The 25,293-nt window shown below is 44.6% G+C and overlaps 1 protein-coding gene across 1 annotated transcript in view; it reads left to right on the forward strand.

The window, feature by feature from the left end:
• LOC120841136 overlaps positions 1-25,293 on the forward strand; it is an 86,401-nt gene that overhangs the window by 37,485 nt on the left and 23,623 nt on the right. The window contains exons 2-3 of the mRNA XM_040211964.2: positions 11,325-11,395; positions 11,875-11,949. Coding sequence (XP_040067898.2) covers positions 11,325-11,395; positions 11,875-11,949 — 146 coding nt within the window. The remainder of the gene's footprint in view (positions 1-11,324; positions 11,396-11,874; positions 11,950-25,293) is intronic.

The following is a 25,293-nucleotide window of genomic DNA, read 5'->3' on the forward strand; positions in this document are numbered from 1 at the left end:
TTGGAAGCGATCACTTCCCATAATTTTAGAAACAGTTATACCTCTTCCTTCGCTTTCGACCCGCCTTCCAAGGTGAAAGTTTGAGAAGGCTGACTGGGCTCTGTTTGGTTCAGAAGCTGTGTTTGACCTCTCTTTATTTACTAATATGTCTGCAGAGGAGACGACAGCTTATGTCACTAAATGTTTAATTAATGCTGCTGCATCGTCTATCCCACACACCTCTGGTAAGCTCCCCAGGAGATGCAAACCCTGGTGAAACGATGAGTGTACAGCCACTCGAAAAAAACAAAATAGGGCTTGGGGAATCTTCCGCCGATATCCGACGCCTCTTAACTTGATAGAATTTAAAAAAAGCAGAGCCAAGGCTCGATGGACGACAAAACAAGCCAAAAAGACATCGTGGGTTAAATATATTTCAGCCCTAAATAGCTTTGTACCGTTAAAAGAAGTGTGGGACCGCCTGCGGAAGGCCCGAGGAGATTACCAATCCTTTCGAACTCCTCTCTTTTCCTCCTCCTCTGTAGCACTCAAAGATCAAGCAAACATCCTTGGCAAACATTTTCAGCTTATCAGTAGTTTCTCAAATTTCAGCGCAAAGTTTAAGAAATTCCAGTCTATTGCTAAAAAGCAGTCAATCTTCATGTTAGGGTCTGCCACTGTATCATACAACAAACCATTCACTATGGGTGAACTCAAAGTAGCACTTGCTACAAAAAAGCAGGCTGCAGGCCCAGATAAAATTCATTATGAAATGCTTAGACACCTGTCCCCTGAATCACTTTGCCATTTTCTGACGTTTTTTAATCACCTGTGGAAACAAGCCGCGTTCCCTCAGTGCTGGAAATGTGCTCGTATTATACCTCTCTTGAAACATGGAAAAGATCCCTCCATCCCCACAAGCTACCGCCCCTTCGCACTCACTAGTTGCCTGGGGAAGACATATGAAAGGCTCATTAATAGGCGTCTTCTTTATTTTTTGGAGGCTGAGAACTTTTTTGATGTTAACCAGTGTGGATTTCGAGAGGGACAATCAACCACAGATCACTTGGTTCGTTTAGAAAACCTTATTCGTGGGGCATTTGTGCACCGACAACATTGTGTTTCGGTATTTCTTGATATGCATAAAGCATATGATACCGCATGGAGGTATGGAATCCTTCGAGATCTGTACAACTGCGGTGTGCGGGGTCGATTGCTTCAGTGCATACAAAACTTCCTAACCAAGCGAACCTTTCAGGTTCGCTTGGGTGGCACACTGTCAGATGTTTTTTTGCCAAGAAAATGGGGTCCCTCAAGGAGGAGTTTTAAGCGTTACCTTTTTTGCTGTTAAAGTCAACAGTCTTGGAACGGTGACACCGCAATCGGTATCTTATTTTCTTTATGTAGACGACGTGCAGATCTCCTTCTCTCCATGTAACCTCTCCAGCTGTGAACGGCAACTACAGCTCACTATCAACAGGATGAGCAAATGCGCGGATGAAAACGGTTTCACGTTTTCTCCCGAAAAAACTGTTTTCATTGCACCGGAGATTGTCTTTGGACCCCACTTTGCATCTCAACACCATAGACATATCTGTTCAACAGGAACACAAATTTCTTCGTGCAATCTTTGGCAGGAAGCTTTCTTTTGTGCCACATTTGAAAAAGTTGAAACGCAAATGCTTAAGTTCTTTAAATGTTCTCAAGGTGTTGTCCCACATTTAATGGGGACTGGACAGGCGATGTCTCTTACTATTATACAACTCCCTAGTTCGGTCTCGCCTTCACTACGGTGCAGTCGTGTATGATTCGGCACAATCCTCTACTTTAAAGATGCTAGATCCCGTTCACCACTTAGGGCTCAGACTTGCCTCCGGTGCATTTCGCACATCACCTGTGTTAAGCCTATGTGCCGATACACATCAGACGTCGCTTGAGAAACGCAGACAGTACCTGAGTCTTTGTTATGCTTATCAGGTCTATTCTAATCCACAACACCCAGTTTACAGTGCCATTCATGCCTGTCGTTTTTCTCGACTTTTTGAAAACAAGCCGAGCATTGTACGGCCACTCAACTTTCGCATTCAAAATTTCAGTGCTTCCCTTCATGTCCCACTTCATGATGTTGCCATGCTAAATTACAGGGACAGAGTTGCTCCTTGGGACCAAGTCCCAATCGTTTGCGACTGGACACTTACAAAATACAGTAACTGGGTTACCTCGCCACAAGTTCTCCAGCAGGAGTTCCTTTCATTGCAGGGGACATATAGAGGCTACACCGAATTCTATACCGATGGGTCGAAATCCTCCTCTTTTGTTGGCTGCGCAGTGTATTCTCGTTCCTTCATGAAATGTCTTCAAATTAACTGTGTGGCAAGCATCTTTTCTGCAAAGCTTTATGGCATTTTACTATCTGTTGATCACATAGTAAAAAACAATATAAGGATGCGCTTTGAGAATCTTTGTTGATTCTCAAAGCGCATTACTGGCTGTGTCCTCACTGCTTCCTACAAAGAATCTTTTTACCCTACATGTACGAGGTAAATTATATGGAGCCCTCCGACTCGGACATGACATAAACTTTTGTTGGGTGCCGAGTCATGTCGGGATTTCAGGTAATGAGAAAGCCGATAGATTGGCTGCATCTGCCAAGGATTTTGTAGCAACTTGTGGATTACCTCATCAAGATTTGAAGCCGTTTTTGCAGAAATCACTCTTGATGTCATGGCAGTTGGAGTGGGACAGAGAGTATGACAATAAGCTTCATGTCATAAAACCCATTTTGGCCCTGTGGGAGAGCTCGTTTCACAGGGAACGGCGTGTAGAGGTTCTGCTCTGCCGCCTAAAAATTGACCACACACGCTTGACGCACTTGCACCTTCTTCGTGACGAAAATGTGAAGCTTTGTGCCCATTGTGGGAAAGGACTTACAGTGTTACACATTTTATGGCATTGCCCTTTTCACCATCAGTTGCGCCGGTCTAGCTTCCCTGAACTTTTTAGACGTTATCTTCCCTTTCATCCAATGTTTTTTATTAGTGACTGCCATTTAGTGCCTTTTCACCGTGTTCTCGACTACCTAAAGGAAACTGGCTACCCACACCAGTTGTAATTTTTTTATACTGTTATCTTAAACCGTTTTGTTTAGTGCCAGCTAAACAACATTGAATTGGCGCAATATGACCTCCGTTGTCAATGCGTCACTAAAACCTTAATCATCAGCGAACTTTGAACACACTCTACATTCCTTTCGGTCGTTATTTTGCTTAGAATCGTCGCTCGTTTCACATACCTGCCATGGAACAAAGGTTTGGACCTGGAATATAGCGAAGTTTAACATCGTTCAGTGGTGAAGAAAAATGATGTAACTAAAGCAATTACGCATTCCCAATATTAATAAAGGTATATACTATCCGGTACATCCGAAATAACAAAAGTTATTCATGTTATTTTCCGGCGACGAGACAAAATTCACGCGCGTTTTCCCATAGGAATACACAAGAAGACTGGAAAAGTAGACTGCATGCTGTCTGCTTCAATTTGGAACCGGAAGTCCCGTAGACACTAGCGCCAGCCGAGCCTCTAGCGTTTATTATAATAACTCTATGATCTGGCCTACTGAGCTTACGGATGTTCGTGGCTCTTTTTCTGACAGTATCAGACGACTTTCAAATTGTTTCTGCTGCAGTGGGTAGTCATCGGCACATCTACTATTACAGTATATACAAACTTGCCCTGATTGTAGCCACCGGATTGAGGCGCCGACGAATTTGGGTTGTTCGAAACGCTTCGCGCTGTCAGCACAAGCTAAGGCAGCAGCATCTTAGAATAATGCAAGCGTATGCCAAAACGGTCGTAGCGCTTTTAATCTCAAATTGTAATTTTTACTGGCAAAAGAGCAAAAATTAACCAAAAACCATGCTGAATTTCGAGAGGAGTCGGGACTCGCAAGCAGCCGCGGAGCAGTAGCAGACGAAAACGTGTGGAATAATGCGCCGGCAGCGCCACCTTGCTGCAAAATAATCCGACACGGTTTCGGACTCCCTCCAATGTACAGCGGCTATGGGAAGTTCCATAACTGAGTTGATCTAGTAACGTTGGTCTGGGGCGACTCACTAGAAGAAAAAAAAAAAAAAGAAGAAGAAGCTATTATAGGAAAGCTAATTTGAGCTGCCTTTGAGACATTGTGTGTCGATGAAACGGCGTTCGGTGATGTGATTGCACCACGAACGAGTGGCGGCTGCCGGTGGAATTTCGTGGAAATAATTCTGCCGGCTGCTTGGAGAATAGGCACTACCTAAGACTCACTTCCGTTTCTTGTTTGCTTAGTAATCTTCTCAGTTGTGTAGCAGCTTCCTCGTACATCTCCACATATCACGGATTGTTTGCAAGTTTGTACTTGTTTACGAAATAGGCTGTCTAATAAACTTCTAGGAGATATGAAAACAATCCCGTGTCCGTTCACCTGCTTTTTTGCAACCACCGGAGCGCATACATTTTTAAAGGGTTCCCTTGACGTCTTAAATAGATTTATGAAGTTTGTTACGAAGTGGGTGCATCCGTGTTCCCTTCGAATTCAGTGGGTGTACAGAGACGTGTAACAGCACACCATTGAACGGGGTGCTCCTGTGTTCCCTTTGAAGCCAGTGGGTGTAGAAAGAGGAGTAATTTTACACTATTGAGCGGGGTGCGTCTCGGTTCCTTTTGAGTGAGGCGGGTTTATGAAGCGGTGCAATGGTACACGTTCTAATCGGGTGCATTTGTGCTCCCTTTCATTTGATTGAGTGTAGTAAGAGGTGCAGCCGTACACTATTGAACGGGGTGCACCTCTGTTCCCTTCGAGTTAGATTAGTGTAGAAAAAGGTTTACATGTGCACCACACCAGCGCGTGTACACGTACTCCCATCTTTAAGGTGTACAATAATTCTCCCAAATGGTGTAGTGTATGTGACAAGCACTTTACCTCCTATGGGTGTACCCCATTACACGCTTGTTTTTCAGAGTATACCCGACGCCAGGGACACCACGCGAATGCTCGCGTCACCTACAATGGCCCTGCACAATGGTCCCAGGTAGAATGCGAACAGAATAGGCGACATCGAACAGCCGTGTCGCATGGATTCGGTAACTGCGATGGAAGCCGTCCTGTTGCCGTTGACCAGAAGCCGTGTCGTGATGTCACGGTAGCACAGCTGCACACACCGTAGCAGCCTCGCCCCGATCCCACACTCCTCCATGAGCCGGAAAAGGAACGAATCGCGAACCCGGTCGAAGGCTTTGCTCAGATCTACCTGAAGCACTGCCACTGGACGCTTCAACACCTGCCCTGCCTTGCAAAGGATTCGCATCGCGTGCAGGTTGGTGCTAATGGTTCGTCCCTTGTTGCCGTAGGTCTGGTGCTCTCCGACGACGTCCAGTAAACCCCACTCCAGGTGCTTTACCAGGAACTCAGCTAGGATTTTATAGCCGCTTGTTAGCAGACTGATAAGCCGGAGATGGCCGACCTTCGGGGTTCCCTTCGAGTTTTTCTTCTGGATGAGCACCGTTACCACCTATTGCGTGAATGGCGTGAGCAGTCCTCACTTCAGTACGTGGCCCTACACGTATCGTAGGATGGGACACAGCTGGGCCGAGAGCGTTTTGCAAAACTGGCTACCGAGCCCGTCCACTCCTGGCGATTCGCGCGGAGCTAATTCCTCGATGGCGTCCTCGACCTCTGATGCCGTTATTTCTCGGTTCATTTGTTCTCGGACCTTTGGAGATATCTTGGGCAGCGCCACTCCAGTCGCTTGGAGAACGCCGTCGTCTCCACTCTCGTGAACAGGTCGGTGTAGTCCTGCAGAAACGCGTCTTCGATTTATTCTTGCCGGGTAACCTCGACGTTCCCTACTTGGAGCTTCCCGATCTTGTTGCGCGAAGCGTGCTGGCGTTCCTTCGTCTTGAATGTTTTGCTCGGCTCTTCATCTCTCTCGAGGAACAGCGTTCTGCTTCGGACCATGGCACCGCGGTACTCCTTCTCGAGAACCTCCAGAATACTGCCCTTGCAATCGCGGATATCTTGAGAGAAGAGTCCCGGGGAACGGTTTACCTCCGCGATGAGAATTTCCAGGGTCTTCGTCAAGCGGCACTTATCCGCCCTTTCGCGCGCCGTTTTTTCCTGACTGTGCCGGAAGATTTTGAGTTTGACGTCCTCTTTCAGCTCCTCCCAAATTACCGCGTTCGTGGACGCACTCGCACCTCCCGGTTTTCCCTCGAGAAGGTCCTTTATCTGTGTGCGCAGTTGTTCGTCCTCGATGAGGCTTTCGTTTAGCTTCCAGCCGTTTCACCAAGATGACTTCTGGGTTCGCGGCACGGGTCTACCCAGCGTTACCGCGACCAAAGCTTGCTCCGAGAATGCCAAGGTAGGACTTCTAACACAAGCGTCATTGCTGAAAATTCTCCCGAGAGGTAGATACGATCTAGTCGAGCACGGCAATTTCTTTGCCAATGCGTTTACGCTGGGTCGACTGTTTTCTCGTTGTCCTTAGAATCCACCATGTCGAAGTCGCCAAGCAGTTTTCGCAGTTCCACCCGGCTGACGTCCGCTTTCAGCCCCTTCGAGCAATCCATCTTCGACATTCTTCGACAAGGAGTGTCAAGGTAGTGGCGAAGATTTTTGAAAAATTCCCTTCGTTCAGTCGCATTATTAAGTGCATACGCAGACACAAGCTTGTGCAGCTGTCCGCAGTGCAGCATTTCTACAGCGCACACCTGTTCATTCCTGTCTCCATCCCACTCGGGGTAGATTGTGATGCCTTTTCTCTTGCGAATCATTATCGCCGCTTCCCCGCTCTGTCCAAATGCCCTCGACAGGAAGATGATGAATTGATGATCAAAAAAGCGCGCCATCTCCCCCACTTGACCGTCTGTGGCAATCTTGGTTTCTTGCAAAAAAGCGACATCAACCCGCTCGTGCAGAATAGTGCCCAGCACCCGTTGCTTTCTTCTTTTTGCCATAAGACTGACACAATTGAGGGTTGCAAACTTGAGGGGTCGTATTTTGTGGAAAAGGGGGTGCGGCCGAAGTCATGCGACGAGAACACTGTCGAGAGATTAGCAGGGAGCAAAGAGAGAAACAAAAAGGAGGTTATCTACGAAGGGACTGGCCGGCGTCGTTCTTCGGTCGGGATGGGCGGCTTCGGGTTAAAGCGCTCCCTCCGTGTGGTGTTCTTGTGCTAATTGAACTCGAAGCGTGCTGATGCTTCCCCTGGCCGCATGGTGGTTTCACTGGCGTCGCTAAGGTCGCAGTTGTCGTCACTCAGACTGACCTGGCTGGTGTCTTTTGATTCCAGAGCTTGGATGGCCTTTACGTCTTTTAATATAGACATTTGGACGTCGCTCTATACGATAGGACTGCTGCTCGACGCTTGCGAAGGATCGGGTTTCACAGCGTCCCCCTCGGGCTGCAACTGTGGAGGGTGCACTTCTTTCAGTACATCGACCCTTTCGCACCGGCTGTGGTGGAAACATCAGTTTCGACATTCTGGTCGAATGTGTCCCGTACCTTTGCAGGGTAGACATAATGGATCACGTCCCAGGATCACGACCAGAACGTGGCCATCAGCAACCCTCAACTGGTGCGGAAGGTGTTCTAAAGTGACATCCACCTTTAGGCTTAGCCGCACCAGTCTGGTCGTCGACTGGATGCCGGTGAATTCTTCCACCTTCCGTTTTTCACGCGTCAGGTCCTGAATCTTCCCAAAGGGCTTTAGGGCCCTCCTGACGGTCTCGCCTGATACGTGGAAAGGGAGCCAATGTAATTTCATGCGAACATCCGCATACTCCGGGTCCACGACGATGCAACGCTTGCCCTTTACCTCCAGTTCCTTGGCGGTGACCAGGCGCAGCTTGGCTTTCTCCGTCTTGAAAGTCACCATCCAGAGATGATTCAATTGGTAGGCGCCGAGCGCCTCGATGTGCCAAATCACACCAAGACGTTCCATCTCGGCCCTGAAATCGCCTATCTTGTATGGGCGAGCACTCACGTCACCGTGCAACAACACAGAGTTGCGCCCAATGGTTCATGATGCAGGGGAGGCAGAACAATACGGTAATCCGAGTTAGCCGAAGAAAGAAATGAACTGCGGCCGGCGAGGGCCGTTATCGACGCTCCTGAGGAGCTCATGATTTCCCAACCGTAGTGCTCGGAAGCCGGAAGTAGAATCACTCGGCCACCAATCCCCCGCGCAGCAGGCTCCTGAATGGCGAAACGTAGCACCACACGTGATCCCACAACGTCACGGGGCAGATCGTAATGCACCAAAGAATAGCGCAGCTGGCGCATGAGACCAGAAAGTGCAAGATGCAAAAATAGATAGCGCGTGCTAGTGCCACTGGATAATCTACGCTTCAAAGTGACAACACTTACCCATCTTGTGGCTTAAAATCATGGCTGCCAGATATCTGAAGGTTTATCTGAAATAAAAAAAAAGTTTTTCTTTCCTCAACAAATTTTTAAATAGTTCGCGACAGAGCAAAGAAATATTATATGAGCTTCATAACACCGAATTTGATGCTGAGGAACTCGCACTTCTTAAAGGACACATGCAAAGGAAAAAAAAAATTTTTTTAGACAGCTTAGATGGAAAAAGGATGTCATAAAACGATTTTACAACGAAGAAACAAAATTTTTAGAGCTATATTTACGGCGCTATACGAATTTGTAGTTGGCGCTCGCGGGAGCCGCCGCTGGTCACGTGGTAGGCCCGCGCGCCGCCGCGCTGCGTTGCCGCCGCACGCTGAGCGTTGTGCGAACGCCGCTTCAACGCGTTTCTCCACGCCGCCGTCGCCGCCGCCGCACAAGTTCGTCTGCTTCGGGGCGCCGCCGCCGTCGTCTGACCGGCGCACAGGTCTATCGCGTCTGCTTGCGCTTTTTCAGGAGTTTCCTTTGGGCTCTAAAAGTTACTTATTCGTCTTGGTTTTTTGTTATGCTTCAAACAAAGATGAATAAGTTACTTTTAGAGGCCATAGGAAGCTTCCGAAAGAGCGCAAGCACCACGTGATAAATAAAGACCAGTCACGTGATAAATACAGACCACTTTTCCGCGGTGCCCGCGGGCGCCAACTACAAATTCGTTTTGCGCCGTAAATATAGCTCTAAAAATTTTTTTTCTTCGTTGTAAAATCGTTTTATGGCGTCCTTTTTCCATCTAAGCCGTTTAAAAAAAATGTTTTTTTCCTTTGCATGTGTCCTTTAATTATGACGATCGGCAGTTGCGTCTGCTCTGCAGAAGCACCAAGATGACGGCGCCCACAACAATATTGGAGAACAGAGTGCCGATACTCTAAGGGTAGCTCATTTAGTGACTCTAGCATGTGCGATACACCTCATCTCGCGATTACTTCAGCTGGACAAAGAGCTGCTCACAATCTAAGAACACTAAGTGGTCAAAGCACTACACTCATCTGCGGAAGAAGCAGAGCAGAGGTACTTTACTATATGTGGCTTGCACATGACGTCATTTCCGATGCCCTCCAGAGAAAAGGGGAAAAAGGAGCTCCCCTCTTATCATGAACCTCCTTTGTGCCTCCCGGATAAGCACAGACCGTCGCTGTTCTCCTTCCAAAAGATTATAGAAGATTAACATGTCACTCAAAGTTCTCACAAAAGCAGCTTCCCTCTCCTCCTTTTAAATGATGTTTAAAAGTATGCGATGTGACGTCAGGGCAAGAAGCCTATACCTGGTTACAGGTTAAGAAAACTAGGAGAAACTCCTCCCGCGAATCACACCGCTCTTTTCAAATTAGCAGAGCGAATGCCGGAGACGAGTCGAGGCCCTCCTCGCCTCGTCTCGTCTCCTGTCCTGCGTTTGCTCTGCTAAAGTGAACATGGGATGGGGGAATTAGCGGGAGGAGCTTGTCCTGCTTTTCTAAACATGCAACAGGTTATATTAGATTATCTGTTTTATTTTGGTTCTGGAACCAACTGAACTCAGTAAGTTCAGCTGGTTCCACAATACAAATATGTACAATTAACTAGCTCGGCTCCTTCCGATGGGAGGTTATATGAGAATATATTCTACTTCGTTCTTTTACATAAGACAGCCCACCTAGAGCGCCAAATGCTCACCGAGTGGTTTGGAAACTTATCGTCAAGAGAACGTTGTCTCGCGTCTGCGCTGCGCCGAGGGAGAGGGCTACCACCGACGCACGGAGATTTCGGATTTTTCAAGACAACAGACATGGCTTTCTTTGCTGCCTTGACGCGTTTATACGACGTTAAAAGTCGACAGCCAACCTTTTCAATTCAACAGAGAATATCCCGAGGCTGTGCGCGTCCAGCCGTTCTGATTACGCAAAATATGACAACGCTAAGGCTATTAGCTTTTCAAAGAGTAAGATGCATTCTCTAGTAAAGCATTTCCAGAATCCATGGAAACTTAAGTAGCACACTCCGCTCCTCAATAAACTAAAAATTGTCTTGATCATTCTGATAAATCACTTAAGATCAAGGGTGTGTTGTGTGCAACGCATTTAAAATCTCCGAAAGCTCCACGTAACCTAGCATAACTAACCATAACACACGCATAGTTCATGCAGTTATGAATACAAGTTAAAGTTTCTTTTTACCTTTTTATTAAATTTATTGGTGCAAACTCCTGACGATGTTTCTACTTCCTGATCACTATCTCGCAAGGGGAAGACGCCCCAGCTGATATGGTGTCTAATGTTTTCATTAGTAACCGGCAATAGCCAAGGTTTGGGCTGCCATGGATGACTTATTTTCTTCCTAACCAAAAAAGCTTACACCAATACTAGTAACCCAAAAAGAGGACGTGCGACATCAGCTCATATTATGACAGGTGCTTTAAATTACTTTCCCATCATACACCTCTGCTTTAATGCTCTACAAATATTAGAAATGGCCCCTATTTATTCGGGCATACGAAATGCTAGTCATGAGGCCCATGTCTGGTCCGGGTGACTAATTTTGGCAAAGAACGAATACCCATTGGGAGTACAGCGGGACGCCTACTTTGTGCTTGATCATTTCTGAGCTGCAATTTGTGTGGAATTAATTTAGTAAGTTGTAGTCGACGAACACACTTACCAGCTACTACAATACTGTGACCGTATACAAGAGCAGCGCCATAGTGGTTGCGAGTTATTTTCTTGTTTTTGTATATCTCCGGTACTGTATATATGTCAACACAGTTTTTTTTCCACGCGCAAGTTTGTGTATTTGAACTGCACTCGTGAAAAATGCACAGTTCTATTTTATTATCGTAATCTATAGCCATCAGTGTGGCTATAGATTTATAAAGAAAATCACAGAAAATAAAGAAAAACGTTTTCTTTTTTTACAGCGCAAGTAGCCACAGAGCAAGTGTTTGCCGAGAGTTGCACCATAAGCCAGCACAAATTCAACAAGGACACTGTAAGTATTGCGAAACTAAGGAATGATTTATGTAAAAATATTAACGAAACCCCTTTAGTCAAAAATGGGCATTTATCATGCATTAAGTCTAATGATGATGGTTGTAGTAATTTTTATTTTCACTTAATATACTATGTAGTTAATCTGCACAATGTCCACACAAAGATTCTGAATAAGTAGAGTTTGAATCGTTACAAACTTGCTTTTTTATTTTGCATGTTATATGTTCGTAAGAAATAAAGGCAAATGCTATTACTCACCTTCCGTAACCAAACACAAACCTAATATTTAGAAGATAAGTCATCTATAATAAATGTTGTTGTCTTTCAAGTGTGTATAAATGTAAACTTCTAGATTCAATTTTAATCCCTTTTTGAACTCTGAACTTGCATTACATATCGATCTAGACAGGTAGACATAAACATATGTTTCGCATAATCAAGCCTGCCTCTGACTAGCATTCTTCCTACTTGTTTCAGATATCTGTAAATACAGAATGCAAAGTAAGCTGCCACGAAATAACTTTTTATGCGGGTTCAAGTTCAATGTGCATTGTAAGTCAGCTAAACCTTCATTATACCGAGTCATGGACATCCTCTTTTTGTGTTGTGCGTGCTGCAGAATTGTATTTGTTTTATTTTATTGATGACATTGTTTTAACGCTTAGAATAAAGACTAAAAAGCAAAAATAAATTTTGTTATTAAGCTTGCTGCTCAAGGGAAACGTGGAGTTAAAATATTTAACTGGTTGCAATAGAAAGCTTCTTAACTTATTCAGAATTCATGTCTTTCCTCATCCTGCTTGCTTTTTTTTTTACAAGTTCTATAATAAAAGGTATATCAGAAGCAATAGTGCATTGGCTTGCGGTTTAGATCAGTCAAGTGTAAAATTATATTTTTTGCTTCATATTATAAATTAAACGTCTTTATATTATTTTTCTTTAATAGTACAAATCCCGTAAATTTTATGGTAATAACCTTTAACCTATATATACCCTTCCCTATGTTTGGTGTGTAGTTTTAAAATTATCGCAATGGATACCTGACAGTGAAAACCGCAGTGGTAACTTGTTTAGTTTGGTTTATATCAGTTCCCTGAGCTTACTAAACCGTTTGATCAACCTTTGTCATAGTAAGATTTTTTTATAGCAATTTTGTTTTCTTGATTATAAAAGAAAGAAGACACGTCTCAACCTTCTAGGACGCTCATGCAGCTTAAAAATGACAATCCTTGGATACTGGTGGGAAAGCATTGATTTTTTTTACAACATTTTACACCAAGTAGCATGGTGTAAAATCGGCCCTTAAAGGCTATAACACCCGATGGGGAAAAATGGACTGAGAATCGGACGGAAATCGGAACATTCAAAAACCGTTGTAGAATATCCTCCCAGGCCCGGGTGGTTGTTGCTGCTTTCTCGAGGAGGAAGCGCCTCCGTATGGGCCTGTTTATTTTGCGCCCGTCAGGGAGCACTACCTTGCAAGCTCGTGGGACGTCCCACAAGCTTGCACCCCGTAGGATTTCATCATCTCGGCCGGGAAAGAGAGCCGAAACCAGAGATGGCAGTAATGACGTTACTGTAATAGAATTGCATTAATGAAATTACTTTTTGCAGTAATGAGTAATGTAATAAATTACATCTCGAGGCTTGTAATTTGGTAATGTAAAGAATTGCTTTCAGGCAGTAATTTCGAGAAAATTACTGATTACTTTTGAAATTACTTTTGTTCTAAATTAGAAAGTTCGTTTGCAAGCTTTAAAAAAGTAGAGAAAACATATTTTGCATGGTGAAATGTTGTCAAAAAGCATCAGAGGAAATAAGCGAAGGCCACCTGAGCGCAAAGTCTTGCACAAAAAGCTGGACAGACGCACAAAGGAAGGATGGAAAGGCGAAGGAGAAAAGCTTACGTGTAGACATCGCTGGAAGGCAACGGCTTACGAACTCCAGGCACGACAGATTCACGGCGTCGCGTGATCACGACGATACTCTACTTCGTTCATCCCTGAGCTGACAGTGCAGTGGGAGCTGCAAGTTAACTAGAACCAATCGAACGCCTTCTTTTAATCACCTGTCCCTTTCTCTGCGCGTGGGTATGAACGACAGCGTGGTTAAGTGGCGAACGATAGACGTTTGGCTGCTCCAACAAACCCGTAGATTCCACAGTTCATCCCAAAGCTGACAGTGCGTCACCTTAGGGATGAGCGGCTCATAGGCGACAAGGCGTCGGGCAATTTAAAACCTAACAGGAGAAAACAAACAGATCTCCAGCCTTGTTTTTTCGTCAAACAAGGCGAAACCGTAGGCTTCGACCATTGTGAACAACAAGCGAGCGGAATAAATAGTTAATTCCAAATGCCTTGTCAAGGCCCCAGAACGTTTCGTGCGTCCGGGAGCAAAGCAGGTGCCACTCACGCTATGCCTCGCGGCCTTCCTTTGGGAAGTTTACTTGGGAATAAGCCTACGAGAAGATACCCCCCCCCCCCCCCCCCCCCCCTCCGTTGTTGGAAAAGTACACAATTCAGGAAGCTCGCGCCATTCCTCAACTGCCGAGGCTTCTGCTTAGCAATTATCCGGTCCCTTTGTGTGACAATGTGCACAAACTTGGGCTCTTCGGGTGCTTGTGAAAAATGCCCCTTGAAAAGAATGACCGAGAGTAGGTCAATTAGTGCTTTTAGGAGAATAGAATTCGATTGCATCCGAGGCGGAAGGGGAACGTTTTACGTGAAGACTTATTGTAAGAACGAGCTGCCATTGCCCGACTTAACAAGCTGATATGAACCACAACTTTAAAGTCGGGAAGACGGAAACATATCACCCTATTAGTGAGGACCTTCACCGCTAAATGAACAGCGAAACCGGTGAGCAGGGTTGTAAAAGTTACTTCAAAAATGTACCTAAGATACAGTTACAGTTACTCATACGAAAATGTACCTAGGTGCGTATCTAGCTACTTGCTTAAAAATGTACCTAGGTACAGGTAGAGTTACTTCAAAGGTACTTTTTTATTTTCACGTCAAGTATTTTTCTCAAATTTGTCAGATTATTATTGGAATAAATCCTTTGTATACTGGGATGTAAACAAAAACAAGTTTGATAAACGTGCTGTATTGGTGTCAATGGGAGAAGTAACGCAAAACGCTCACCAGAGCCTTCGAAGACTTTGCCTTTTTCACTTGAGTGCTCGATTTGACCTCAGAATCAGGACTCTTCGAAATGTTCATCCTACATCTTCGATCGCAGTTTGGTAGCAATTGTTCCTCCTATGCTAAAAACGCGCTTCACCGCCGCTGGAAGCCCTGTGTTGAATTTTAAGAAGACGCTTTTCAGCAGCGGCATGTGCTTGAAACAGTCCAGACTTCTTGTCGGAGCAAGTTTGGTGTACTGTACGGTCGGCGAGAAACAGCCACCGGAAGAGCCTCCAACTCGGTAGAAGTTGGCACATGGCAAAACAGAAGCGCCCAGGGGGCCAATAAGGTCACTGGAGCGAGGCACGTGACGGCGCTGCACAGATGTCCAGATCGGAGTGGGGTCCTCACGTGCCTTACTCTCACGATCCAATTGGCTCACCGAGGACACAGCTTCCACTGTTTACGACGTCCCGCTTAAACTCGCTTGTTGACGTGGCTTGCCCTTCAGCGCCAGCACTGGCATCGAAGCCATCGGCGAGCCCTAAAGACGTCGGCCGCATGGAGAAACGAAGAGTCGAGTGCACACGCACCTAACCTTCGCAACGCAACGACGCGCGAAAGTCTTCAAGTTTTCACGTTTTTTCTTTCGTTTTTAGGAAGGAAGAGAATATTGTAACGCGAGCGCGTTTAGGAGCTCGTGTCACAGAAAATCCGTCGGATGTCGGTGGTGTCGGTGGCGTGACGGAAAATTCCTGAATGGTCGATAGGGTTGTGACGTCACAGCCACATGACTTCGCGCGGGAATTTCAAACAACCCACAACGCTCATATGAAGCGTGACGTCACGCGTGGAATGAAGGTGGTTAAAGACATACGAATTAATGGTCGCAGCATGTTTCAAATGATCCCACTTGATAAAATAATTCATTTGCCTTAAAGAAACATTTGAAGAATTTACGCAGGATTGCACCCACGACCCTTCGGCTGCGAGCCAGACATGATACCGACTAGACAACGGAGGGCTTGGGAATGGCACTGCGATCCTGCCGTCATTAGAGTGCCTCGATGTCTGTTTGTGTCAGGGTAAAGGCATTATCGCATCGAGTGTTGTTAGCGCGTGCCGAGCAAACACATACATAAACCTTGCGGGGTAAAATAGCATCCAAAGCACTGGCAAAAGCTCCTCAATGGCGCCGGGAGTGTTGTATCATAAAAACTAAGTCGTTGTGTGACTCAAGAGCATGAGAAGCGATTGAGAAGGCCATGCGAACGGGGCCGGATAACCCTATCGCCTTCAACTCTTAAAGGCGAAGGTTAATCGTCCTCCCAGTTTTTTTTCTTCACAAACATTTTCAGTTTTGTGAAGTGAAAAAATTTGAGTTTGATTTATTGAGTGGAAACACCACGTGTTTTACGACTGTAATTATAATTTATTTTCAGTTATATGTTATATTGTATTTTCTAAGATTTTGACGAAGTGAATAGAAAGTACCTGTAAAAAGTAACTTCACTTAGTTACAAGTTACTGGAAAATGTACCTAAGATACAGATACAGATACTGAGAAATTAAAGTACCTAGGTTTGTACCTCAGGTACAACAAAAGTACCTAGATACCGATTTACAGTTACTTGTACCTAGGTACTTTACAACCCTGCCGGTGAGCCAACTGTCTTTCTTCGTCACATCTAAAGAAGCTGTTCATTATGTTTAATACTTCTGTCTTGTGCACCAGCCAAACGACTGTTCAGTATGGTTCACTTTGAAGCGCATAAGGCTGTTGCGGTGCGAACAGGAAGATCTAAGCTTTGGTATATATATAGTCAAACTTTTTGACATCACATCACTGCTCCGGCACTGCTGTCGGATCTGCGCACGCGCAGCACCTCGCTTCTCCTGGATCTGGTTTCTGCACACATGCAATGCCCACACCATGTGTGCGCAAATGAGGGCTTGTTTGTAAACAGAGTGTTGGTGTATACGGTAAATAAAATGAGCACGAATTACTGCCTCAAGGTATTCAAATGTAATGTTAAAGTAATTTCAAAGTAATTTCATTACTTTTGGAAAATAATTGTAATGTAATTTTGTCTGTGGTAATTTTGTAATTTATTTGCATTTTAGCAGTTTTCAGAAAAGTAATTAGTGATGTAATTTAATTACTTTTTGAAAGTATTTTTGCCATCTCTGGCCCGAATCCCGACCACGTTTCTACAGCATGTGTCATCGCCGTTCACGATGACGATGCCGTCAAACCTTTTTCTGGGTCCAGAATTTTGCGGTCCTTGATGAGCTGAAGGAAGCTGCAGAATATATTTATGTTTTCATCTGCGCTAGAAGGGCTGGAGTGTGGTTTGGCGTAGCTTGGCTTGTTTTTGAAGGCTGGACTCCATAGAAGACGGGCTGCGCTCCTCTAGTTGATGTGTTAATGCTGTGAGGCGCCTGCCTACGAGAAAGTGTCAGGGTGTTAGGGGTCGGCGTTTTGACAGATGTTATTCGGGAGTGGTTATGAGTCGGCTGGGTTATTCTTGCTTGAGCAATGTGCCCACCGACGAGGGTCAGTTCGACGGCTTATCTCTGCGACTCCGCTTGCAGCAAAGGCTGCCACCATGAAGAATCCTCATTGATCCAGTTCCGCGCGATTTACGAGTCTGTCTAAAGAAATATTTGGGATTTCCTGAAGCTGGATTTTTTAAATATGTTGCTGGCTAGGCTGGCTCTTAACTCTAGTCGTGGCAAGGTTACTGCTTGTATGGGGGCCAATCAGCCTTTGCTGATTAACAATCTAGTTGAAATCGTGCAATTTGTGTTCGTTGAGCGCACGTATATTGCAGTGCCATAAGATGGTAGGCTTGTGTCACTAAATACGTTGAGCTCAACGTTAGTGGGGAATAGACCATATGCAAAAATCAGCGCCATTTAGTTTGTTCATGATAAATTATCAAATTTCCTCCATATTGGAGGGTTCCCCTACCGATAATTTTGCCCGAGAGAAAACGGTACCGGCAAAATGGGAGTCGTAGAACTAAAATATTACTACCTGCTGCATGTCCAGTACAAACCCTTCACAGAGTTTTTGATAAATACCATTCAGTGGTATTTATCAGTAAACTGGGCATGGCCCACTTTACTGCTTGAAGGACGAGTCTTGCGACCTCGTTGCTGACAATTCCTTTTCCAGAATTTCGCCTACGTCTATTTTTATTTATTTTATTTTTTATTTATTTATTTCCAACAGCACCCCGAAGGGCAGTACCGTAGGGGGAGTCAGAATACAAAGAAAAATAGATTTTCAACACACCATAGGTCATCAAAATACATAAGTACACAAAGTAATATACAAAATCGCACACGCAAATAAACATACATAGAAAAGAAACCAGCTTAGTCTGCATGAAAAAAAAACACAACTGCCTTGATAATATATTTACACTCAAATATATTGTTCAGAGACAATGCTGGAGTTGCGAGAAAAAACGAATCTGGACTTTTCAAGGCAACAATCTCGCTTGGCAAGCTGTTCTATTTTTTTTTATCGTTCGTGGGAAGAAAGATTTACGAAACAAATAAGGCTTTGACGTGTACCCCCGAACATTTTGGTCATGATCTACTCTGCGCGATACATAAAATGGCAAACCGGTAACGTGATCTTTCAATTTTAGATGAACTATAAAAAATACTGTGAAAAAATTTTAGGCGCAAACACTTACGCCTAACAGCAAGCGATTTCCATTGTAAATCTTTTTTTATTGCGGAGACACTGCCACGAAAGTTGTAATTATTTGTCACAAATCTAGCGGCACGGTTTTGAATTCTTTCAATTTTATCAATGAAATACTGTTGAGATTGATCCCATACAACGCAAGCATACTCGAGAATGGGCTTCACACAAGAGAAAAACAGTCTGTTTGAGGGATGTTGGAGCACGCGAGAAGTTCCTCCTTAGAAACCCCAGCGTTTTACCAGCTATCCCTGTTACGTAGTTCACATGTGAAAGCCATCTCAAATCATCAGAAAAAAGTACCCGCAGATATTTAGCGTCTTTTTTAACGAGTAAAGTTTCTCGTACGTAGACTGGAGAACGTTGCGTTTTCTTGTAGACGTTACATGACAACACTTTGGGATACTCAAAGTCATTTTCCATCTTGAACACCACAAACAAATTCTTTCTGAATCGTTTTGAAGACGCGATACATCAGTGTGTGACTTAATTTCATGGTATAAAATGCAGTCGTCAGCGTACAGTCTTATCTGCGAGGCAATTCCCTGGGTTATGTCATTTACAAAAATTAAAAAGAGGAGTGACCCAAGCACGGAGCCCTGTGGTGCTCCGGACGTTACATCAACTGGTGACGACTTTACCCTATTTACAACTACACATTGTTTACGATCGCTCAAATAGTTAGCAATACGATAGTACGCGTTCCTATCAATATTTAGACTCCTAAGATTTTCTAAAATAAAGCAGTGCGGAACCGTATCAAAGGCTTTTCGGAAGTGAAAAAAAAAAAGAAAAAAGCAATCGACTTGTTTTTGACTATCCACCGATTGAGCTAAGTCGTGGGCAAATTCAGTCAATTGGGTGTCGTAAGAGAACCCGTTCGAAAACTATGTTGCGAGGAAGTAAAAAGGAATTAGTGTTCAAGTGCGAGATTAGATTACTATAAATAATGTGCTCCATTATCTTGCATGAAACACTCGTTAGCGATATTCATCCGTAGTTCTCAACACTGCTCCTGGCTCCAGATTTATGTACTGGTACAACATGCGCCTGTTTCCAGTCGTGAGGCAACCACAGTGCAATGACGGGGTAAAAATGATGAAAAAATAGCAACTAATTATGTCAGCACATGATTTGAGAACATGGTTCGGGATACCCTTTTGAGCTTTAATGCTATTTAGTAAATTAAGAATTTCATTGTGACCTGTCACAATCTCTGGCATTTGTTCAAAACTACCATCATTTGCATGCAAATGCTTCGCATCTAAATCCAGGGGAAAAATGGATTGGAAGTAACGATTAAAGCAGGAAGCTTTAGCGCGTTCGTCGGTAGTTAACGAACCGTCTACCATACGGGGCGGAATTTCTAAAGACTCTCTAAGACTAGATTTAACAAACTTGCACATTTGCTTTTGATTTGTTTTGACCTTGCCTTCGAGAGAGTTAAGATAGCCACTCTTTGCTATTACTGCCTTTCTCTTGAATTCAGCTTGAATATCTCCGTTTTGCATACGTATTTTTATTTCTACTGGCATTGTATTTGCTATGTTCTCGTCTTTGTTTGTTAATCAGTCCGCGAAGTTGTTTTGACTTCCATGGCTTATCTTTTCTACGCCTAGAACTGGTAGTGCGGGAAGAAATGTGTGTATCAACCAGATAATCAACAGAAAATCAACGTCGTCATTGTTAACTAAAGCTTCGAAATCAGGATGAAAATCGAGAAGAGCATTTGCAATGCTAGTGTAATCTCCTCTTTCGTAGATTTACACTTTCCTGCTACAGGGTGTCGCTATTTTTTTCAAATAAAATGCAATGCGCTATTTACCACTGCGTCATGATCGCTTATTCCAGGTACAGCTGTAACGGAAAAAGAGTAGCACCAGTGACCGAAAATCAGAGCGGCAAAATCGCGACACGCGGCGCTGTTATTGCCGAGCGCGCCGATAGCGAGAGTACCAGTCACGTTCCATCTCTCAACGCGGGGGTGGCCGACAGAAAGCGGCCCATTCTAAAGCCCGCACTTCGAAAGCTATCTTATTTTTCGATTTTCTGCCGGCCACCCCGCGTTGAGACATTGAACGTGACTTGCACTGTCGCTATCAGCGCGCTCGGGAACAATTGCGTCGCGTGTCGCCATTTTGCAGCTCCAGTCACCGGTCACTTGTGCTACTCTTTTTCTGTTGCAGCTGTTTAACTGATGTAGACTTAATGGCGTTCATTTTATAGACCCTTTCGAAAGTCACGTGCCGATTATTTGAAGGCCGAAACCACTGCACAATGGCGGAGCAACCGCATCGAGAAACGTTCAAGTCATTCCATAAGGTAGCTAACGTCGGAGCGCAGCCAACACTACGAGCCGACGAGCCAATGAAAAAGCATCAAAAGTGCAACGTCACTGCGCTGATCACCTTTTTTTGTGGGTGTGTTTTTTTCAGTGTGTCGTGACGTTGAAATTTTAGTCCACCATTGTGCAGCAGTTCCACAGCTGCCAACAGAGGGCAGTATTTCGAAAGGGATCTTTTACAAAATATTAAATCTAACACTTTGTAACAGTTATCCACGCGTCTTGTTGGCTCATCAAGAAATCATTAATGATGTCAATAAATGCGGTATAAACATTGGAAGGGTTACTGGTTACCGGGTGACCGCTGCACCATTGAATGTCCGGAAAATTAAAGTCTCCCCCCAAAAGTACGTTATCTGAGCTCAGTGTGCTTATACATTTATACAGTTCTAGCATATGATCAGCGGAGTTATTTGGGGGTCGATAAAAAGAGCCGACAGATAAAAACTGGTCATTATGTAAAGAAACTCTACACCACACTGCCTCACACGAAATCCCCTCGATAGCAATTGGATAGCTTATGAGACTGTTATGTACAAGCAGAGACCCCTACCCCCGAGAATTTCGGTCATTCCGATAAACAGTGAAATTTTCAGGAAACACTTCGGTATCAGGGACGGACTGATCGAGCCACGATTCGGTACCCATTACTATGGATGGATTTGTTACATAAACAAGCGCGGCAAGATTATCTGGTTTATTTTTGACACTCCGACAGTTCACAACAAGTGTTATAAGCTCTCGTCCGCCTTTGACAAGACAGGGTTTCGGTAATTGCTAGAAGCCGTACTCTTTGATACATTGGTCCGCATGGTCGTACACGAAGGTTTTATTATCGATAATCAGTTTATTGCATTTTAGTTTAAATTTCGCGTTTTCTTTTTTGGCATACTCCAACAACTGTCTCCGTTCAGTACACACTCTAGCAGAAAAATTCTCGCCAATAAAAAACCCGCTGCCTTTTAGCTTGTATGCAGTCATCATAACTCTTTGCTTTATTTTAAAAGCACTAAACATTACGATAATTGGTCATTTTGCTCTCGGTTTGAACCGGCCAAGGCGGTGTGCGCTTTCTGTGTCAGCTGATTTTAGAGAGAAACCAAGTTTTTCTTTGCACAGCGTTATCACGCGCTTCTCCAATTCTGCCCAGTTTCACTTTAGCCGTCCTCAAAACAGTAAAGGATTAGGTTATTCCGTCGTGACTGACTTTCCAGGTTATCCCGCTCTATCGCTATCTGTTCCAGATGAGTTAAGTTCGTTGCGACAGTGTTTGCATTCACAACATCACACTGCGATTGATTCAGCAAAACAGAATTGCTTTCCGGCTTGATAATTCGAGACGATAAGGCGTCTAGTTTATTTTCCAACGATCCCTGTATACATTTTAGCTCACTTAAAAGAGCGGCTTGACCATGCACGAGTTTCGGGAAAGACGCCAGGGCTTCAACAATCTGGACTTCCTGTTCAACCGTAAACGGGCCCGCGTTCAGCTCGACATCCCCGGACGTCGGAAGGTGCCCTATAATTACCGCTAGGAGGACCTCACTAACTACATTTTGACAAATACACAGGGCATGAAGAATATACTTCAGAGGTATGGGGTATGGCATCGACACCAAAAACGGGTCAGAACTGCGACACGTGACATTGCGTTACAGAGAATTAAACTGAAGCAAGAAGACACATCAGCGAAAAAAGCTCCATGTCAGCGCAGAACCCCGGAGAGCTGTTGCGATGCCACCCCGTTTTGTAGTCGTGTTGATCATGTGATGCTTGCGGTTGTTGCCAGCCGCTGTTCACGGAAAGGTTCAGAAACGGTGTCGAAATTTCCGCTGGCGGCATGTCCCTAAACGGGCAGAAGCCTGAGCTGTCTTCCTTGGTGTGGATTGCACCGTCCGCTTGACTTGAGGTTGCGTCCGTGTTGCGTGCCAAGGTCAGCACCTGAAGCAAGAAGACACATGAGTGCAGAAAACGCTCCATGTCGGCGCCGAACCGCCGAAACTAAACTAAAACGAGTTAAGTGCACAAATAAATTGTCCTAATACCATGAAAACCGAGTTAAATGCAGTTGCGCCTCGTCCACGACTGGAAGATGTAAAAAAAAAAAGAAACAATATGGCGACTTTTACTGGCATGATGATGATAGCTGGCAAGATTTTTCATATGGTCTATACTGGCATAACACAGAGCCGTTTATACTGAGAGAGTTTGGTCAGTGGACAGAGCTTGTTGCCCGCTATAACCAGCGGATTTCGCGATATCACAAAATGGAGTTACTTCTTTGTCTTGTTTATTCCTGAGAAATCGCATAGAGCTCCTGTGAGTCAGAGCCACAAAATGGCGGACGGAAACAGTCATTCCCCGGTTGTTGATCTACGCTTTCGTGGTTGCCAGGCTGCCAAAATCTTCTTAAGAAGGCCAAACCCTCTCAGTATAAACAGCTCTGGCATAACGTATCGAGGTATGCGGAACGATTTGAGAGTATAAATATTTGTGCACCATTAGATTCACACAGCTTACTGTTCTGGCGGTATCACTTTGTCCCATAGATCTTTGCTTATTCAAAGCTACTGAAAGAGTGTTTCTGCGCAAATCGTAACAGCTGCAAAGTAGCTAAGAGAGTATAAAAGTCGAGAAAACGGTTGCAGCATGTAATGTTTTGTAGGCTTATGTGATTTAAGGAACGTGGTGACGTTTTGGCGGCTCAAGATTTTTCCTGTGGTTGTGCGGTCCCAAATCAATCCAAGAACGTTCACTGCGCCGGTTGTACCAATTTCATAGTTGTAGGCGACTTCATCTTCTAAGAAACTCTGCTCAAGCCTGTCTGAGCTGGACGGCAATTTTCTTATCTCCATGCCCGCGTTGGCAAAGATCGCTGTACAGTCGCAGTAGAGATGCAGTGCTTCTTCTTCATTGGCCGCTCCAACAATAAAGTTGTCGACATAAAATGCAGTTTATATTCGGGATGTTTTATCTTTTTATTTGATCTTCAAAACGTTGAATTGATGTCGAACAGGTGCCGCAAGCAGGAAAGGACTGGAAGTGATTACAAATGGGAGTCTCGTCAACCTCCATTCAACAACCTTTAAAGTTATAGTATCGGTTGGGAGATTGTTAATCCAAAGAAAGCAAAGCGAGTCGCGATCTTCTGGAAGAACCTAAATCAATAGGTAAGGCTTTCGAATATCAGCCATGAAAATGATCTTGCATCATTTGAAAATGTGTAGGAGGTGCAGGATAATTTGTGTCAAGTGCAGGACCATTCTCGAAAACTTTGTTCAATGACGGTGTGTTGGATGCGTGAGAAATGGCGTCGAACAACACATGGAGCTTTGCAGATGCATGCCAACTTTTTCATAATGGCCGTTCATTTCCTCGGAGTCGATGGAATTATTGTGCTGTGTTTGTAGGACGCGTTTCGACAAAGAGCTGCTCATCGGCGGACGCGAGACTTCCGTTGAATGTGATCGACTGCCTTCATCCTCGACATTGTGTTTACGTTGTTTTTTGCTGCCCGAATCAAATTGTGCATCTATCCCTTCAGAGAGTTGCTCATCGGTGACCGCGAGACTTCCGTTGAATGTAAGCGACCACCTTCATTCCCTGTTTGTGTTTGCGAATTGTTCTGTGCTAACCGAATCGGAGAGATTGTGCATCTATCACGGATTACATGAGATCGCTGTATTATTTGCAAGTACACCTTTTTTACGGTTTCCACGTCTTTTGGGTTTCGGGCAAGCCGGCGGGCACGAAGAGAGTCACGATGTGAGAGGGCTTTATTTTACGTCATAAATGCATTCGGGGCCACCCTGCTTCCGTCTCAATATATTATTTTTGCTATTTACAAACATGAATTGCCGCTTGCGCCCCAAGTAACTCCCGGCCATTTCGTCTTTGAAAGCCTGTCGAGTTTTGCTTATGTCAACAGTGCTAGAAAGCATAAATGTTGCACGAAAAGTAAAGTTGGAGATTTAACTAGGGGCTTCGGTTGTACAATTTAAAGCGGTCGTGAAACAATATCCGGTAGGAATGTTAATGACTTAAAGAGACGTACTGGTTCTAGTCTGCCCAAGTATTCTCGCACGGACCGCCACTGACTCAGAAACGTCTTGGTCGTGGTGAAATGGCGAGGATACGAGGGAACTATTTCATCAGTCTTGCCTTCGCCAAGCTTGATGATGTGCGCGTGAACGTAGTTTTGCCCTTTGGCAAGCCTGTAATTGCACGCACGTGCCCGCACAAGCAGAGACATGGCTGCGGCCAGATGACCTGCTTGCAACCGTATACAGAGAATAATTTAGTAGAACCTAGTAGAATCTTGATCGAAAAACAAAAAAGTAACCAGGCATGTTTCGACTCATTCGCAGTCATTTCTTCTTGCAGTCTTTTGGGTTATTACACCCTATCTTATGGGTGTTGGTCATTGCGTTTTTTTTACTTCCCCTTCTGGCGGTGGTGCACCCAATTTAGAGGGCGTACTGCGCAGTCATAACACCTTAATAAAACAGCGTACTGTGGAATCACACCTTAATTCAAGGGTGTTCGGAATAACGCCTTCATTGAGCGGTGTTAGGAATAACGCCCTTCTTTGAAGGCGTTTTGCTATATCAAAGAGGGTGTTAGTGATAGGACAAGCCATATACACCTTGAAGGGTGCAATGATGTTTAGTGTATGATAGCATCTCAAAGTATCACGGCGTGATAAG

This window comes from Ixodes scapularis, unplaced genomic scaffold (assembly GCF_016920785.2).
Source record: "Ixodes scapularis isolate PalLabHiFi unplaced genomic scaffold, ASM1692078v2 PGA_scaffold0__279_contigs__length_252992795, whole genome shotgun sequence".
NCBI classification, from domain to species: domain Eukaryota; kingdom Metazoa; phylum Arthropoda; class Arachnida; order Ixodida; family Ixodidae; genus Ixodes; species Ixodes scapularis.